This window comes from Vanessa cardui, chromosome 2, assembly GCF_905220365.1.
Source record: "Vanessa cardui chromosome 2, ilVanCard2.1, whole genome shotgun sequence".
Classification (NCBI taxonomy): Eukaryota; Metazoa; Arthropoda; class Insecta; order Lepidoptera; family Nymphalidae; genus Vanessa; species Vanessa cardui.
Window position 1 is genome coordinate 484387 of NC_061124.1, and position 19579 is coordinate 503965.

The 19579-nt window shown below is 34.3% G+C and overlaps 1 protein-coding gene across 3 annotated transcripts in view; it reads right to left on the minus strand.

Moving 5' to 3' along the window:
- The window catches only part of LOC124535492 (ecdysone-induced protein 74EF), a 149615-nt gene that overhangs the window by 45596 nt on the left and 84440 nt on the right, over positions 1-19579 (minus strand). Inside the window, exon 1 of one of the 3 annotated variants that reach the window (XM_047111717.1) lies at positions 2631-3161. The exons of the other annotated variants lie outside the window; for them this stretch is intronic. Within the exon in view, the coding sequence (XP_046967673.1) occupies positions 2631-3024 (394 nt within the window). The 5' untranslated portion in view covers positions 3025-3161. Of the gene's footprint in view, positions 1-2630; positions 3162-19579 lie in introns of those variants that run through there. 3 annotated transcript variants of the gene reach the window in all.

A 19579-nucleotide genomic window follows, 5' to 3' on the forward strand; every position in this document is an offset into this window, starting at 1 on the left:
TCTTTATGTGTTAGTTTTATTGACAAAAGTGAAAATTTAAAAATAGTTTTTAATCTTAATCATTAAATAATTTCAAAGTTAATTGCCTTTTTAATTTGCAAATAAAATGCAAATAATTTTAGTATCAGGTAAAGTCATGTGTTGACACAGATAGTTTGACAGTTTACATTTATATATTTTCCGCATTATGTCAGTGACCTGTATGTATGTTAGGGCAACGCATATACTTCTTAGGCGGAAACTTTCGAAACGCAAAATATACATTCAATGCATTCAATAATATGCCGACTTAGATTATTTAAATATATTGTTATTTCAAGAGAATTTATTTTATTGCATTTTTAAATATTATATTATAAATGTTAATATAACTTACGATCCGTTGAAATTATATATAAAGGATGAGTGAGCCAGTGTAACAACGGACACAAGGAACTTAACATCTATGCTCGATCACTGATAATGACATAACCCCAGTCTGTTTTTGTATCTGATATATTAATCGATATGAAAACGCCTGCACTTCGACAAATATTTAGTTAAATGGCAATAATTTACAATTGTCAAGCCCGTGTGTGCGCGAGGCTGGTGTAATGTAATAGAATTTTTCGACCATTGTCAACATGTCTTGATTGAGCTCGCAGCATCCGCGGTATTCTCTCGGACAATACTGCATTGTGTGCACACATACTACGATGTGTAGATATTGTGCTCGAAATTGAATTGTATAATGTGTTATTTAGTTTACATGTTGCTCGTTGGGAGGCGATATTTTAATCTTGGCTTTGGATGATGCGCATGGATCTTTTATTGTTTCGGAAATAGACATTATATTTATCTCGGATACCTGATATTTTTGATTACGGCTACAGGAGAATACGACCCGAGAATACTCTCAGTTTCTATAAGAATATTTTGATAATATTTTCAGATATATACGGAAAAAAAATAATTCACTAAGGTTTTTATAAATATGAAAATAAACTTTTCCGATAAAAAACTACTTAGTCAGTTTTAATCGGCAGTGACGCTTAGAAATGAACTCATAATTACTTAAATAAAGGTATTTTCTAACTTATTAATAATTAATTATAAATACATAAGAACTTATACGAATTATTTGACTAAAATGAAAAATAATAAAGAGTTCGAGAGTAACGCAAAGAGCTATTTGCTATTTACAGCAAGAACCGTCAATAAGGAATGTATATTGCAATATTTTTTTACTTTCCTCAAATGTAATTTATTATTTTATGCTATACAAATCTATTGAGGAAACACATAAATATGGTATAAAGTATTCTACATAAATTATAAGTAACAGTTGAATACACTTGTGATTACAAGGATACCCGGCTCTCATCCTTGTATCCTCAGAATCAACTGAATGTTGTATTCAATTCCGTCTAATTTTCCTTCAATTCATAAACTTTTTTATGCGGTATTTTCCCAATAAATAACAAATATACTTCAATACTTATATATATATCATAAATACTTTTTTATTATCTCATAAACAAGAAAGAACTATTCAGTAATTCCAACGTTCCATCATTCGAGCATCAAGATTTATAATAAAGTTGGATAAATCGTTGTCAGTTGTAAAATGGTTTTAACATAGTAACGGTGATGACAACTGGTGATGAACCAAAGAATCTTTGTTTGATCTTAATGCCACGTTTGCTAAAAGCCGTCGCCTACTTGCAATTAGTTTTTGATATTTAATTGATGAGGAAGCCGCACAGTAATACATATTCTTATAACGTTACAGTTATAAGTCGTTCTATCTGTTTAATGAAATATATTTATACCAAAAGCTATTGAAACTGTTTAATTTTTAGTAATGTTTTTGTAAATCTTTGACTTTATTTGCTTTAAATTGTTTTTAATACTATATGACTATTTCTAATATGTTTTTCATTAAAAGCAATATCGCTGGAAATTGACAGTTATTTATATCCATGTTTGATTTCCAAAGAAATTAATTAAGAAAAATATATTCACACCAGGTATTACTAAAACAATATAAAGTATAAAGTTAGCATAATCGTGGCGATATTTTCAGAGATAGAGCTGTACGTAGCAGGCGTAGCGTCGCTACGCGCGTAGACGTCTTTACAGGTTTTTATTTTTTGTTTATTGAAGGTAAAATTTAGTTGCATTACTCGTATTTGTAACAGCGACATCGCATAAGCGTGTGCGTGAATAAAGATGAAAAACTCGTTCTAAAAAATATAATTACTGAGTGTGCAATGAACATAATATCCCTGTTGTATCAAGTATGTATTATAATCGTCATTACATGCAATAAATTGCGCCCGTACCCACGTACACTAAACTAGTAGTTTAGGCGAGATGACACGATTTTTTCAAAGAATGCGGAAAATAAACTAACGCAATTGGGTCGCGTGCTATTTAAAATGTCTTGCTTTCGAGAAATAAATAAGTTATTGTAACATTCCATTGCGGATCTGTTAACCGTTAAGAACGGCTCACGTCAATCCAGACACACCTTTTTTCACTCATAAATAAGCCGAGAGTTAAATAATTACAAACGCCGGCTGAAACACTCGTCGACAGATACGCCGGCGTTAGCTGCGTGACGCTTCGGACAAAAAGTTAGAACTTACTGTATCGTTTCATGAGAGACTTCTTGTAGGCTTTGCCGGAAATTGGATCCTCGCCAGGGCTGAGCCTGCCAGCGGAGTCGTCCGACTCTGTGCCCGAGTCCCGGCCGGCGGCCAGGTAGTCTCGGGATTGTCTCAGGATAGCCTGCGCTCTGACATAGTCAGAGGGGTCCGCGAATGAGTGACGGGCGAACTCCCGTACAGTAATTTCTTTGCGCGTATGAACAGTCAAGTCTAGAGGTGCATCAGCATCGTCCTCGGGCGAAGGTTCAGGGTAAGCCTTGCGGGCGGCAAGGGTGCGTGGTTCAGAATCCGCGCTCATCGCTCTACGATCCGCTACCGGTGATCGGCGCGTGTCAGGTCCAGCACTCGCCGGACGGCCCTCCACAGCCATCATGATTAATTATTCACACAGACACCATAATCACAAGCGTTTCCAGTTATGTCATATAGCGTAATGTGTTGTGTTGAAACCGCGCGCCGCGTCCGCCGGCGTTCGCGTCGAATTGCGGACTGATGTCCCAGTTTTGTCGACGAGTTCCACTGACTCGGTGAGCTCGCTTCGGCAACGTTCGGCGCCGCTCGGACACTTTCGTTTTCGTATCGTGGTTCATGTGTGCGTCTGTGCGCACACAGCTGCGTCCCGATCGTTGTGGATGTAAGTGTATGCTGCATTGGTGTGCGTCGAGCTTTTTCCACTTTCGTCGGCGAGCTTTCCTTAATTTCCCGAGTTGCCAGACAGGTTTTCACTGAGACCCGTCTGTTAAATATATATAATGCAAAACCCGTTGCTTTGATCTAACTACGCATGTTTGAGACTTAGAAAATGTATGTTAGGAAAATACTAGTATATTTAGTGGCAGATATAAAATCTCACGTTTCATGATACACCGTAGTATCATCGAGAGAAATGTTTCTTGGGCGACCTACATCCAGCGTGAGTCATCTCAACGAATCTGCGAGTGGCACGGATTTTACCGGATACATTATTCGTATTATGCAATATGTTATTACGATAAATGATAAAACAATGATCTTAGGGACGCGCGTTACGGCGGGACGAAGCTGACAAAATCTCGTCGCGTATAAGAACCTACAGACATTCGCACGAGCGCCGCGATAAGGACTACACATAACGTGAATCGATACAATATAATATAATAAAGTAATTATAAGAAACCGGAACGCGAGTATCTACAGCACGATTTGCGTAACGAACCACGTAAACAAATTGTGTTTTTTTTATCTAACGCCCGGGGCATTGACCGACTTTACAAATAAAATTGCGCGTGCGCCGACCACGTGACACACTGACTAAACCAGCGTAAAACGGCCTACTCTACCCTCGAGTTCTTGTACGTTGCGGGGACGATGCGACGTGATGTACTAGTTTTCAAAGGCCATCGTTATATGGTGTGTTCAGTAACAGTATGTACGTAGTATATAGAGGCAATGTCAAAGTTTTATTTGGCATATGAAGATAATATGGCGTTTATTGTCGATACGAGCGGAGGTGGCGCGCGGTGATGTTTTTATGTAAACAAGGAATCGACCCGACACACTTGACCTTCTGTGCGATCCATGTTTAGCGGTTTGCGTTCTATGAAATATTGTTGCGATATAATATTTACATGATTTCCCAACACTACTCAATAGAGACAACGTTGTACAGAAATTATAAATCGAAATATAAATAAGTTAAGCGTATTTGTGTCATTTATGTTGTAAATTGTATAATTACCTACATTCATAACTACTTATATACATATATCACATTAGAAACAACGATCAAATACTTGAAAGCAGTTTATTAGATTTGAAAATCATATCAATTCCTGATAAATCAATCAGCAACCGCTAAAATGAGCAATTAATTTATTGGTACAAGACCTACCTGGGTACTGAATTGTTCGTGGCGAGTTTACAGCAGATTTTACTCCCTACACCAATTTAGTTTCATTACAGAGAAACAGACAGAGAAACCGTATAATTACAAAAACATGACAATTTACATATTAGATCAGCAGAGCTTATTTGTAAGAACAAACTTAAAGATCATCGCAGAACATAATCGTAAAATAACACAAGAGAAGTGCTACACCATGAAATATAGCATCGTAATTCGATTATCACCATTTTTCGAGTGAGATATGAAGTGAGTATAGAGTTACTATCGAAGAAAATTACATTCGGGTCAGTGGGCCTCACGATGGTAAGTGGTCAACATAACCTATATTCATAATAAGGCTAAGGTATTTTTATTACTGGTATCATTACTTGAGCTAATTTAATAACTTTCTATTGAGATATTGGATTAGGCACTTTGCGTGGACAAAACATTACTGCCTATGAGGCTCAATATGGTTTAGAGGATAGAATTCGTAATCTTAATAGATTAAAGGAAATACAAAAAGGAAACCTGCAAGTATAGAATAATATTCTGCTAGGATTCAGCCTCATTAAGGCTATTTATACTTTGTTGAAAATGGCAACACTAATAAGATACAGTTAAACGTCAATGTCACATGTGTAGTTCGTTCTAATAAGAATCTAAGATGGACTCCATAATTATCTGTATCGGATACATCACGGGTCAAACGCTATCAAAACGGATCGGGCATTGAACCCGCTACCGCTTACGTAAGAGAGCCCAGAATGATCTTAGCAGATAGACATATTCTGAATTACTCGAATCAATTATGTCCATGGTAATTATCTCTTGATAAAATAAACACATTTTTTTATTAACAATATAAAGTTAAGACACTTGGACAATAAATCATAATGCGGTGCCTTTTTAAAATATAATTCAAATTAACGATTAATTCGCTTATAAGATTTTGTTTTAAATAATTGATTATAGTGTCAAACCCATTGGCATCGATTTTTTTGAAATATACGCATTGGGCTTCCGATGCAATGCCGGCGCGGTACGGCCGGGTTGCCATTAGAACGTGCTACTAGGTTACGTGGAGAAGGTTGTGTAGCTAGTTTATACATATATAGCTACCCTCTGTATCTCTCCTCACTTTGCAATAGATGCGACGCAAAAAGTACGGAATCATAAAGTTTTGCTAAATCTCAGTAAAATATTTCTAAACATCACTTAATCGCTTCAATTGTTTGCATGCCCAACATATAGGACGAGGGTTTCTTGGTATATTTATATAAATAGTATTGTGTTGCTTATTCAGAAATTAGTCAGTCTTACATTTACATTAACAAGTTAAATTGATATCATCAGCGTGTTGATTATAAATGTAATTCTATAATTACTTTAAATAAAACTCACCACAGAACGGAACTTTACTTTGGTAGAGTAAGTTAAAGTAATAAAAAAAAAATAAACATTAAGGATCGGAATCGATCCGACGCTTAGATCATCAATCTTTCGCTTCCTTCGCGCCAATTTATCCGCGAGCGAGAGAGATATAGGAATGTCAATGGGTGGGAATGAGACAAAATAAGGCATAAAGCGGTGTTGGGGATTCGTCCGTTCGGATAATCGCAGTGAATTAAAGAGGAGGATACAAGAAATAATATATTTTATTAATTATTTATTGATATTTAATAATAATTGAAAGGTAAAAGTCTACATTGTAAAAGAAATGAATTGTCTGTGTTAACATTTTACAGTTCGTCTGTGATGTTACGCTTGACCTATTGTAAAACAGTTATAGATAATATCTAGATTCTGATAAAGGTCACATTTAATTAGACAAATACTAAGAAAAAAATATATCGTTAAGATTTTGGAGTAAGAATGTATCGAAAAATTCTTATTAGAAAAACATTTCCAGTAAATTCCTAAACACGAATTACAATATAATAATAAATTTCCACTACACAAAATAAACTTCATTGTTTGTTGTAATTGTGAACAATTCGAATATTTTTATTAACTTGTACAATTATTTCGGAGACGAAATAATTATTAAATAGTATACTTTTTTGTTTACTTACCAGACCAAAGTCGAATGAAATATTGAGAGTAGAATTGTAAATTTTTGTTCAATCTTTATACAAGTACTGTAGTTGTATAATGTTTTTTGCTTTTAATAACTTCACAAAGAGAATATTGTAATAGTTTAACAATCAAACATAATTCTTGGTCCAGTTTGAATTATTAAACGAAAGCAAAAATAAGGTACAGTAAAAGTAACCATGTATTTGTAAAACATTGGCAAAATACTGACATCTTTATATATTACTATAAAATGTAAATGAATAAAATAAAACGAGTATTTAAAACACGTCGAGCAATAAACGCAAGCTGTTGGAGATAATAAATAAAAACTTAAATTCCATTTATGAATAATTAAAAGTGCTTCAGAGGTATCTTATGAAATAACTTCGACTAGCAACAGGCAAACCATAAACTGCTTTAATTGTGTATATTTTGCTGTTAAATACTATAGAAAAAGTTGCACGCAGCTAAAAGAGAAATTTCAAAACGTAATTTTAAACTCGCGCAGCGTTTCCGAACTGATAGCGCGGGCAAGTGCAGTCGATGTACGGATTCAAGGCTACGGCGCCTGCGCACGCGCACACACCGACACTCACACACACGCACTTATATGTAATTGGCAACGATTAGCACAGGAAGGCTGGTTTTGTATTTTTTTGTCATATAAATAGCATACACCTATCCGGTCAAGTTGGCGCCGGCTAGATTAGGATAACTTGACTCCGTTTGTAAATTCATTTTTGCTACTTTTTCTGCGATTTGTCGCCATATTTATTTTCGTACTGTTTATACTTAAGATGATTGTATGACTTCTCGTAACATGTTCTCACAACACACAAACTATAAAAGTACCAATTAGATTAAGTTTTCAAGTCGATAACGGAAGAAATAAATTTATATATTTGAAATTCGCGAATTCAAACCCAAATATTTCCAATGAATTCTAAAATATTATATTTGGCATCACAAATTTCAGGCAAATCAAATGTTTCGGTACAAATTCTTGGACGGATATTAATCGCTCAACGTAAGCTCAAATTTGAAATAGGCATATATCGATATATAGTCAACTATTGACTATTACTGATATGTATTAAAATAATTCATGAAGTAAGTATTATATTTATTAGGTCGAATTATCAGCAAGTTTTGTGAATATTAGTATTTGCTTAACTTGTATAAAACTTGATAGAGTTTAAACTAATTACAATAATTAGAATATTTCGCAGTTATAGTACTTATATAATTAACGCGACGCGCGTAATACTTTTGTTGTGCTGTAAACATTAATTACAGTACAAAGTGCAGTAACATCGTCCGTCTGTTTATTATATATCTTCGTGTACTAATTTTATTATTAAAGTATTTTTTTAAGTTTTATTGATGCTTACACACCCCAAATTATATCATCGACATTATTTCATATGTCAGTAAAAGTCCCAAAGTATTATGATATATATGAATTCCGGTTTTTTTAAGCGTTACCTGTATATTATACTTAACATTATCGTAAGTAGATATACGTCGTTGTTGCTATACGGTGAGAACGAATGAACAAAGTTGCCAAGCTGTCATAACTTCTAGAATGTAATTGTGATAACATTAAAAAATAAAGCAAGTGCTCTTCAAACACAGAGCATAAGACAATTCTCAAAGCAAATACGATCGAGTGTTTACGCGCCAATAACTCGCCTTGGCGTGCGCAAACACCGGACGGCAGATAATACTTAATTCCTCGTTAGTAAATATATTACAAGCATGACTTGAACTACAGAAATTGTTATATCGGAATACTAAAATGCTTCATTCCGATCAATCTGATAAGACAGAGGAAGAAACATTCACTAATAATTTAAGCATGTTTTAAACCAGTATTAGTTAGGTTAAATTATAAAATAAGATTTACAATACCACCACAATAGATTAACTAAAAATCTGAATTAATTAAGCAAGATTAAATAATTTAAATCATAAGACTAAACATTTATGTTTCATTTCCATATTTAGCATGAAAAATACTGCTCCAGTACCACGATCTACTGATCTCATTACGCCGCCATGTTGGCATGTTCATGTCGATCTCGGCGCATGCGCACGTCGAGAAAAAACAGCGGTAATCGACGGAATTTTCACTCGCGAGAAATATATAGATAGTGAAAACTGTAAACAAACATGTTATGCGAGGTAGCGTCAGCAGCTACGAGAGAAAGTATGTCCCTTATGTTTAAAAAAATCTCATATTTATATATACGAGACGAGTAATAGCTGAAAAATTAATATTAATAATTTGCAATATGTTTATGGCTTAAACTTAGAATTGCAACTCGTTGTTATAAATTATTTATAGTGGATAATGTTCTTTTGATGTTTTTTTATTTCAAACTATATATTGAACTTTGTATCCGTACATCATAAGTAGTCTTCAATATATTTGAACATAATATAGTTATCTAATTTTGCTGTCGCTTCCCGAGCGGGTGGAACGTACAGTTTTTGCGGTACTAGCGAAATTGAAAGTGGAAACCGTCGTAATTATTACATTGTTCAGCGAGAAAAACTGCCGTGCGACCGGCGAAATCCGCGCGCCGTTACTTTGAAACATACTCGTCTGCCGGCGAATCGGACGAATAATACGCGTTCGAATTCACATATTGATATCATTCGTTCCTTTCCATGTTCAAATTAGACCGTACAGTACTGTCAAATCGTTAATCATAGTTAAAGGTCGTAAGTACAATTAGGTATACTTATAAACAGAACATTATGAATATTTATTTCCTTATGTTTTATTAATGTATTTTTTCCTCCCGCAGTTTCTTTAGCATCTATACGACCTTTTGCGATAACGGTTAATAAATAAGTTTCAAAACTTTCTTCAATAAAGTACCGAAACATTACATAACGTAAAAAAATATACTGTAAAAATATGCTAATCGATCGGTTGAGGTATTCTGTAAGAAAAAAACTCGAAACTCACTGCAGAAGACGAGCGTGAAATGTCAGAATGACATGCGACATTGATTATAATTATCACAAAATGTATAGCATACACGTATCAAAATGGCGTCCCGCCGAAAGTCGAGTGTCAACAAACACGAGTGCGATCCTAAGTGAATTCTTACAGAATTGCGATTTATTAAATTGTACATGAAAGATGAAAACTAACTTATGTTATACATAACACAATATAACTACGTAAATATAAAAAGTGTGGTTGTATTTAATTTGAATAATTTCCAAGCGCTGAGGTGAAGATATTACAGCCATCTTAACATTGCGTGACCTAGTTCTGAAGTTACATAATATACTAGCACTACCCCATTGCGGTATATACATATACACGAACATATTCATTTCTCTCGGTGTATATGAAAGAAGTACAATTAGACCAAACTTAAATGAAGTCGCTACCTTAACATTTAACTTGCGAAAAACCTGATTTCAATTTGTATGTAAAAAAAAGGATGTTAGCGAACTTCAAATCTCTATGTATTATAAATTAGCCTATGCATCGCCTGTCTGTCAGTCCGGGAACAGTTAGTTACGAGTGTGATAACTTGTCTTACTTAAACAGAGGCTTAGGCCGCGTTCTGAAACGCGTTTTTCTATATCTCGTCGAGTGCGACTTGGCGAGTCATCGATGAATCAATATAACTGTTACGGTGTATATATTAGTCGTATGTGTCGGCCTCATTACGTAATACACACAATGGCTCATACGAAAATGGTGACAGCGAATATGCCGCAGGTCGTAAAGATTGCATGTATAGATTTTGCACTCACAAACCGAGAGACAAGACCGATCGCGTTTGTCGGCTACGAGTGACGGCTGATGTATTTAAACAAAAAATAAATCAAACAGGTCCACACGTGGTCAGAATTTGTTATCTCATGTAACAGTTTTCATTCTAACGTGAAAGTCCTAAAAATTATTAAGAACTATGAGTATCGTTTATAAACTATTGAAGATCTATCAATGAATATGTAAGCTTTTTACTTTATGTTAAAAAAATAAAATATTATATATCAAACATTTTCGTACCTCAAAGCGAAATATGTCATTGGAATTCAATTTACTTTCATATTAATTTTATAAATATATAATTACAAAATAATATCCAAAAGCGACGTTATCTTACAAGACAAAGCAACAGAGATTTTAATAGTAATTGGGCACTGAAACTGTAGTCTAGACGCCGGCCTTGAAGTCTTGTAGCCCGCAGGGTTGGTTCGGGACTTGTGATATTATTTATTCATCAAACAGTGTTGGATAAGACCCATACCAGACCTGAATATATCTAGAAATTCCCGAGCCATTTACTCATTAACGTAACCATATAGTTCGTTATGTACGTATGAACCGTTACAAACATATATTTGAAGTGCTTGGAAGAATAGAAAACGCGACGAATACTCGTAATAGTGTAGTGCAGGAATACATGTATTTAAAAATAAAAAGATATCTAAGCCAGCAGGAATGTTTGACAATTACTTCTGCTATATAATTATACACGCGAAGAAATATCTTGTGATATGTCTTAATTAAAATAAAGACGAAAGGGAAAAGGAGGTACTCGTGCGCAGCGACGATTCCGACTTACTCGCTACACGAGAGATGGAAATAGGAAGAGCTATCTGGAGATATTGTGGCAGAATATACATTTCCACTGTAATCTTATTAGCACAGACAAGAAATATAATATTTATGTATTATATTTTTTTATTATTTCTTTTTTCTTATCTATCAACGTTTAGTTCTATTTTTGACCTTGACATTTACATTATTATCTATATTCCATAATAATCTTATTACATTTTGAAACTGTCATATCACGGCCTATTATTTTGTTATTGTATATTTATTTGATAATTTCAATTTAAATATAAACGTGCAATAGATATAATTTGCATTCTCAAAATATAGCTAAATATAAACCGCTGTAAGTTAATCTAATTGAAATTCATTCTAGATCTAGAAAAAATATCATAGACTTGACGTAACGCCGAAGTGGGTCAAACAACATTATCTCAAGACATAGCGCGGGCTGCGTGTACTCTCAATGTCAAGTTTCCCTCGCCGGCTAGAATGCACTTTCTTCCTGCACACAGAGACATGGCAACACTGTACACAGCACACTAAGTCGCGGCTGCAACATGCACACGTGGGGAGCAAACGAAAGTTTGTGAATAGACACGAAAGTTGTACTATTATTTATCGTTTATTACTCGTTTGTGTTAATTATGATTTGGTTTTTTGTTGTTTAGAATGACATAAAAATATTATTAGATTTCACACAAAAAAACATCAAAATTTTCCGTATCAAGCCTTACAGACAATTGTTTAATTGTTATGGTACTTACGACAAACGCGTGCGGTGTCTGTTAACCGAAAGTTTTGTATCTTACCTGAAAAATAAATACAAGTTAAAATAAAATAATTGTACAACTTTTGTTCAGAAATCTTTGAAATATATGTTTTAATTTGACAATAAAAATGTGATTAGGATGCGCTCGGAAGTTGTTGTAGTTTTTGCTACAAAATGTTGCACGTTAGCAACAAGCAATGCAATTCCTGTCTGTGCTATCAGGGGACTATTGAGATATCAAAAGTTTTGCTCAAACAGCGTCTGTCAAACCGATGTCAAACACCGGAGACAGCAAGTCGAGGCGATTTTTTTTGTTCATCAACCGAGCCTCTTGAGGTGTTTACGTATTTTTTAAATATGAATATGATTATTCCCACGGCCTTGATAACGTTAGTTTGGATATATTTATATTATGTGTTTATCAGGTATAAGTAATACCTGATCACATTTGTTGCGGATACTGATGATTATAATGATTAATTGTCTAAAAATTAAGACGAACGCAAAAAAGATCATCTAACAAATAATTTTTTATGTAATATATGCGTTGCCTCTTTTATACGATTTATTCTTCATCATTCTTTAAATTTTCAAACACATAAACAATACTTTTTCTAAAACTATAAACTTCGATTTCATTAGAATAAATATTTCGTGCAAAGTATCTTTCAAGTGACGGGTTATCACATCACATAAACAGACGTTCAATATAAACTCTCACGACCGATTATGTTTGGCGTATCATCTGAAAAATATTAGTAATGATTTTTCAGTATAATCAAATCAAATTACACTTCGATCACATCAAAATATAATCTATATGCAAGGAGCTCAGCCTTGAGCCCAACCTTAAGGATTAAATAAAATTAAAAGGCTACCACCGGTTCCGGGTGTAGATTCTACCGAGGAGAACCTAGTTCACTAATTCGAAGTCGGTAACAGATCATTGATGATGATGCAGCTAGCATTTAATTATATCACCCGTACACACAATACAATGCATGAAGGAAACATATGTAAATACATTTATAATATATATAAATATAGTACATAAAAACAGGAACGGGGACATATGTAATGTACGGCTATTTTATTACTCAACTATATATAAATTCAAGTAGAAACAACACTCTTGTATTTTTTGTCAATTTTATATATGCATATCTGTAATCAGCTATTAATAATTGTTGACAGGTTTGAAAATATGCCTTCGTTGCACAAATAAGTGCCCCGTGTGTCGTGTCGGATAATAGATTCAAAAAAATATCAAAGCGCCGTGCAACGCCCTTGTATAAAAAACTACCGGCTGTTAAAGTAGGTTGTAGCTATATTGTTGTTAAAGAATATAATTAATATAAAACAAATTTAATTAGATGAACAAATTGGATTTCTTGTTGTTACTCGTTGAATATTAAACAATTGTTCGTTCTGTTCCACTTTGACGACAAATAGAATTTATTTACATTCATGGCCCAAATTCGACTTATATTCCTGTCTGAGAAACGAATTCGTCAAATATATAATTTATTGCTTTCGTAGAAAGTTTAAGAAAATGTGTTCTATAAATTCGTTCGTTTGAAAAATCGCTTTTATTTATAAATTATACGGCTGATCATGTCGGCGAGCGAGCGTGGCACAAACGCCTGCGTCGGCGACTTATCAGCAACGCGTTGTCATCGATGAGATTAAGTAAAATTACTACGGCCAAGAGTTTCCCGAGTTTAAGGAGTGAATGTAGAGATAATTAGTTTTCGCTTCGCTGGATCGCGCACGTGTGTTCGATGCTTAAGCGCTATATCGTCTCTTGTATGTCACATGATACTCATTAGAGTTTTAAAATATTTTTTATACATAAATATTTTTTGACTAAACTGTTAAAAAAATCACATTCATATCTTAAATGACAGCCCTGATCATTCTCCTATCTATATCCATCAGTCTAGTTTAAGAAGAAGAATTAAAGGCTTAACACGGCGCGGTGTTTAAACTATTGATATAGATACCTACATAAAGATTATTTAGATTTTCTTATGACGGTATTTTATATAAACAAGTTTTTGATGACTTCTTGACTTTTCATTTTAGTATTTAATAAAAGCGGATGTGACGTCACCGCCGTACGGACGTAATCTCCGTTTTTTGTACATATAGATATGACCTACATCGGTGCTTTATGAAAGCCCAACCCACACTAAGCCTAGGTATACAAAAACTTTGTGAAAGCCGCCATGAGGAAGGTTGGATGTAATGATTATTTATATATACATAAATTATGTTGCTATATACATTATATGTCGCCGCTATATTATTTTTATACATTTCGTGTATTCAATATTTCATTTCATATATATTGTATATAATTTTACATAATCGTCAATATTAAGCAATCTAATTTATGAATTTCAGGCAGACTTAGACCCATACATAGAATCAGTGCCACACAGACGCAGCACGTCTACTAACGCTCCTATAGACATAAGTCACGCACACATCGACATCATCTACGGGCCGTACAGGGTGTAGAGGGAGCTACACAAAGACGAACAGAGGGAAAGTTAAACACAGAGAGGATTTTTGGAGGTTGATTTTGTGGGTGTAGACGGAGGGTGAACGGCCTCCCAAACGACCTTCAGACGGAGGGCGGTGGGCGGGCGTCTCGGAAGCCTTTCGTGTTCGGTTAGGAACATTTGTTATTAGGATGTCTGGGAGGCTCGAATACGAATTTGCGACTATTTATGATGTATTGCCGCGCGACTGATTCGAAGGGTTGACGGGCGCCGCAATAAAAGGTATTTCCTAACACTTTCGGATAAAAGTATGCTAACGGTTCGACGGCTCAGTTTTAATATTAGATATCAAAGGTTGCGAGCACGGCCTGGCTGCCTGTATGACGATCACAGGAGAATATGTTCCGCTTGTTATAAAGTAATAATTACTTTCATAACTTCACCTACTTATTATTCTGAAATCGCAATATACTCGTCTGTAATGTTTAGGTCGGTGAGTGAGTTTGTGTACTAACAGGCTCAAGGGACATCGCGACTTACATATCACGGTTGCCAGCGGATTGCCAGTGTATGACATAAATTATATTTAGATAAAAACTTCTTTAAAAAAAATTACTAGTTTCCTAAATACGCGTTAACTATTGATTATACTTTTTTAAGACAATAAATTCATATTTATTGATTTAGATTTTAGTAAACAATTTAATTAAAGAATTTAAATTATAAGGAAGTAATAATCGGCCAAATGATAAAATCTGTGCATTAAATGAAGGTTGCACAGGTTTTATTATATTTAACCAGAAAGCTAAACCTTTATATGGACCGTAACAATATTTTATTTGTCTTCAAAGTTAAACAACATTTTTAATTGTTTTCTTATATATACAGAACAGTATTTTAAATTTCAATTTTTTAATAATAATAATATGTAGCATTGTCTTAGAGACTTAGGGGATCGCACTTGCGACGTTGTAAAAGTATCGCCGAGCCATTAAAACTGAGGCATTAGTCTATAATACAATACTTGTTTGTAAATTATACGCGATCAGCGTTCAACGAATGTAAAAAGAGAATCCTGTGTGTCGGAAGTCGTGTCACTAATCCGAAGTAAGCCCGGGGCGTGGATTAAGTCTCCTCACTCTCTCGTCTTCAAAAATCCGTGGAAACACAAGTGTGACATTATAGGCTGTCTCTGCCTTGCAGTTCAACAAAGCTTATCACCTTACTTTAATATTTATGTGTCTTGATTTTACCAATACATACAATTAGCAAGATGTATGGTTGCAGATGAGGAATTAGAATAGTTTCTGCTAAGTTGTCACCAACTCAATGCCAACTTATAAACCATTCGCTTCTATCCCCACTAACCGTGGAATCTAAGTTATTATCCTTATTTAATGAGAAATTAAATTCAATCATATTGTTTTTAATACTTTATTTAAATAAAAATTTGCTAAAGGGTATCATATCTAAATGGGCCAAATGTCAACATCTAACTCCACAATTTCAATTCCCAAAGATAAAAAAACACTAAAGTACAATCCATCGGAACACCCACAGCTTTTTGCCATTTATTAATTCAATAAAACAGTGGCCATTTGAGTTATTCTTTCTGTGATTTTCCTCCTGAAATTGTCCGAAACATAAATAAAAGAACCGCTCGGCCGTAACAGATTTCTTTACAAAGCGAAAACCAATTATATTATTTAGGGCACATATATATGGCGGGCCTTTTGTAGTTTATGTGTCGAGCACTGGTATCAGGCTCTATAGTTGTCAAATTTATAGTAAAATGTTTTATTATATATCATACTAGCGGCTAATCCCGACTTCTCCCGGGAGCAACATTAGTAGTAAATTATATTAGTTAATCATAACAGTAATAATAGTAGAAACAATGTACCGTTCCACCAGTGTTTTTTTTTTTTAGAATTAGCTTATAATTTTTACCCCCTAGAATCTAACAAACAAATGTTACCCTCTTTATAATATTAATACAGACATATTTATCTAAAACATACACAATAGCAATCATCTTTTGTAGTATGTTTTTGATACGGTGGTTTAAAATAAGTAATAGAATGAAACAATTCAAGACTTATAGTTTTTTTCCAGCAAAGCTCGTTACTGGACGAAGAAAAATGTTTCAAGTTTAAAAGAAACTAGTATCGCAGCTCACACGGGGCCACTGTAGCGTGCCTGCACTCCCCGATGTGTTATAACATACAAAATACCTGACATCGAACCTAAATATACTTTCTACCAAGCCCACAGGTCCTGAATAAATGATGGCCGTTATACATACACTTGTACATCATGTCTGATCCTAGGTCCGTGGCACACACGCCCACCTATGTACAGACGTGTGCACACGTACGCACATTTACATAAATTATTATTCCCGACTAATTCGTCCTGACCCACCAAGGACAAACCTAGCGATACTGGGAGACCTGCAAAGACCTAACCATCTTAAACAACAATTATGCACCTTATTCCCTTCCATTAAACTCCAATTTCTAAAAATCTAATTCTAACATAGTCCCTTTCGTTACGTTATCTTTTAAGCTTTGAAAGCGAAATTTATACCTGGCTTTAAAGCCAAGCCAAACAGTATGTTATTGCGCTGAAATAGGTTCGAAAATAGATTGAAGGAGAGCCGTTTGAGGGAAGAGAGGGATGCCATTACAGGCTAGAGGGAGGTGGAGATATCGTGGTCCGTGACCTATCCTACTCACGAATGTCGAGTCCCGGAACACCGCATTTTAACAAGTTGTCTAGACGTCTGCGGGTGTGTGCGTCCTGAGCGTGTGTAGGTGTTCAGACGGCGGGAGTGTGCGTGTCCGTGAATATAATGTTATTTCAACAGCGTATCGATGTGTTCGTGTCTGAATTATTAATTATACTCATGGCGTTGGGAATTTTCGCGCTTAACCCGACAAATCGAGGCGTTATGTCTTTAATCTTTACATGAGCATATTTTAATATGAAATTGGCTCCGAAATACTTGTCATCGTTTCATAAACGATAATGACGCCGTAAAGACTTCGTGACTTATAGCGGACTAGTTCATGTGTGCTTTTATTATGATGATAACATTTTGCGGTACTCATTGTATTATTTTAATACAAAAATTAAAATATATCGTTAGTAATAATTAGTTGCGCATAAATTATAAAAGAAAAATAACCATTGTACAGCGAAAACTTTTATTATTTTAGTATTTATTTATACTTTTATTATTGTCTATTTATATTAATATTTCTATGGTAGCCGCCTACTGGTGGTAGCTCGACACTGAACCTGTGTAATGACGACACACGTATGACTTAAAAGCTTATTGCATTTCATGTATTGATCGTATCATCTATTCCTTTATCAATTTTATAACTAAAACTTACGGAAACATTTGTAAAATTTCGTATATTTCATATTTAATTTTCAAGTTTGTTTCCAAAATTAATCAATTAACTTATAGAATAAATGTTTAACGTTAAAGCTTAAACAAGGGGTACACGTTCGGGTGATTTGACTTGTAAGGCCTCGTCGAGTTCTGGTCTAGGATCGATCGTAAATCAAAGTGACGAGGGATTCGTTAACAGGCCTGAGACTACAGCGCGGATGGAGTTGAAAATATTATACCAAAGTATATTACATATTTATAAAGACTAAAACTTTAGTACATAATAATGGCTTGAAGAAAACTATCACGAATCATAGACCCAAAAAAGGCATAATACATTACGAAAATAAATAAAATATCAGGTTGTATTCACTCTCAAGAGCCTTAAAAGAAAATCCTTTGTTGGGTATTAAGAAAAACGCACGATATAAACAAACGGCACGATAAACAATCATAAGAGATATTCCCTTTTGTCCATCAACGACTGCCTATAATTTTTCAGTAATAATAATAATTAATTTTTAAGTAATAAAATTTAGTATATAATGCTACTTACTTACGCTACTTTATGTTCCCCTATGTAGTTATATTTACAACGATTAATCTAAAAAAATATTGTATATTAAAGCTTGGTATATTAATCTTATACACGTAGAATATATTTTTATATTTCTAAACTCGATTTGTTTCATAATCACGCACTCAGTTGAAGCTCAAACAAATTGGGCTCTATGAAATATTCAGCTAGTATATATATTCAGTAATATCTCGAATTCTTGATATATAGATCTCTAGTTGGGAGGAAAAACACGGAAGATATTGCATTTTAAATTCCTGTTATTATTTTGTTTATTTGATAAAAAACGCGTACCCTTTAAATTAATCTTAATAATAGTCTAGAATTGAACATAATACATCCCCTAGCTATTATATAAATAGTTTCGTCATTTCAGCCCCGGGGTTATGCACTAGGGTCACTGTCCCTTCGTCCGGACAGCAGACGAGGTGAACGAGGCCTTAATGTGACTTCCACGAGCGTTCATGGGGTGGGATGTTGACTTGGGTAGTATGCAACCTTGGTAGGGTGAAAGGTTTTATAATATTTTTTTTAAGTAGTTGGATAACAGCAAAAGTGTCGGTTTCCAAGCACTTTTATTTTTACTTTTAAATTAAATTGTGTAACAATAGTAATTAAGGTATATTTATTCAATACGAGATTATGTAGTGAAATCATTAGTATTGGTTCCTATACATGCAGGAGGTATAAATGATAATTGCAAAAAATCAAAAGATAATTTGTGAAAAAGGTCATCTACTGAGTTATTTTCCGGTCTTTTTCGGTAACTCTGCATTCTGAAGCGGTGGTTTAACGTTCAATTCATTACTTTTGAATGAGGATAAAGACATTGTTTCCGTTATATGATTAATTTTGTATTTATTAAGGTACATGAAAACTATTAGATAGAATATACTGTATACTGTGTAGTAGAAGGTATTACTGTTGATATGAGTTTTCTAAGAAAGTGGACAAGCAAATGGGCATCTTGGGCAACGTTCGGTATAGTAACCATTCTTTACAATGACAATGCGCCATTTTGGGCAGTAGATGTTGTGTCTATTGTGCATCACTTACCATTCAAACCGGAACAGGACATTATTGACTATTAATGTTTTGCTTCATCATGGTAAATTAATTTACTATTAGTCAA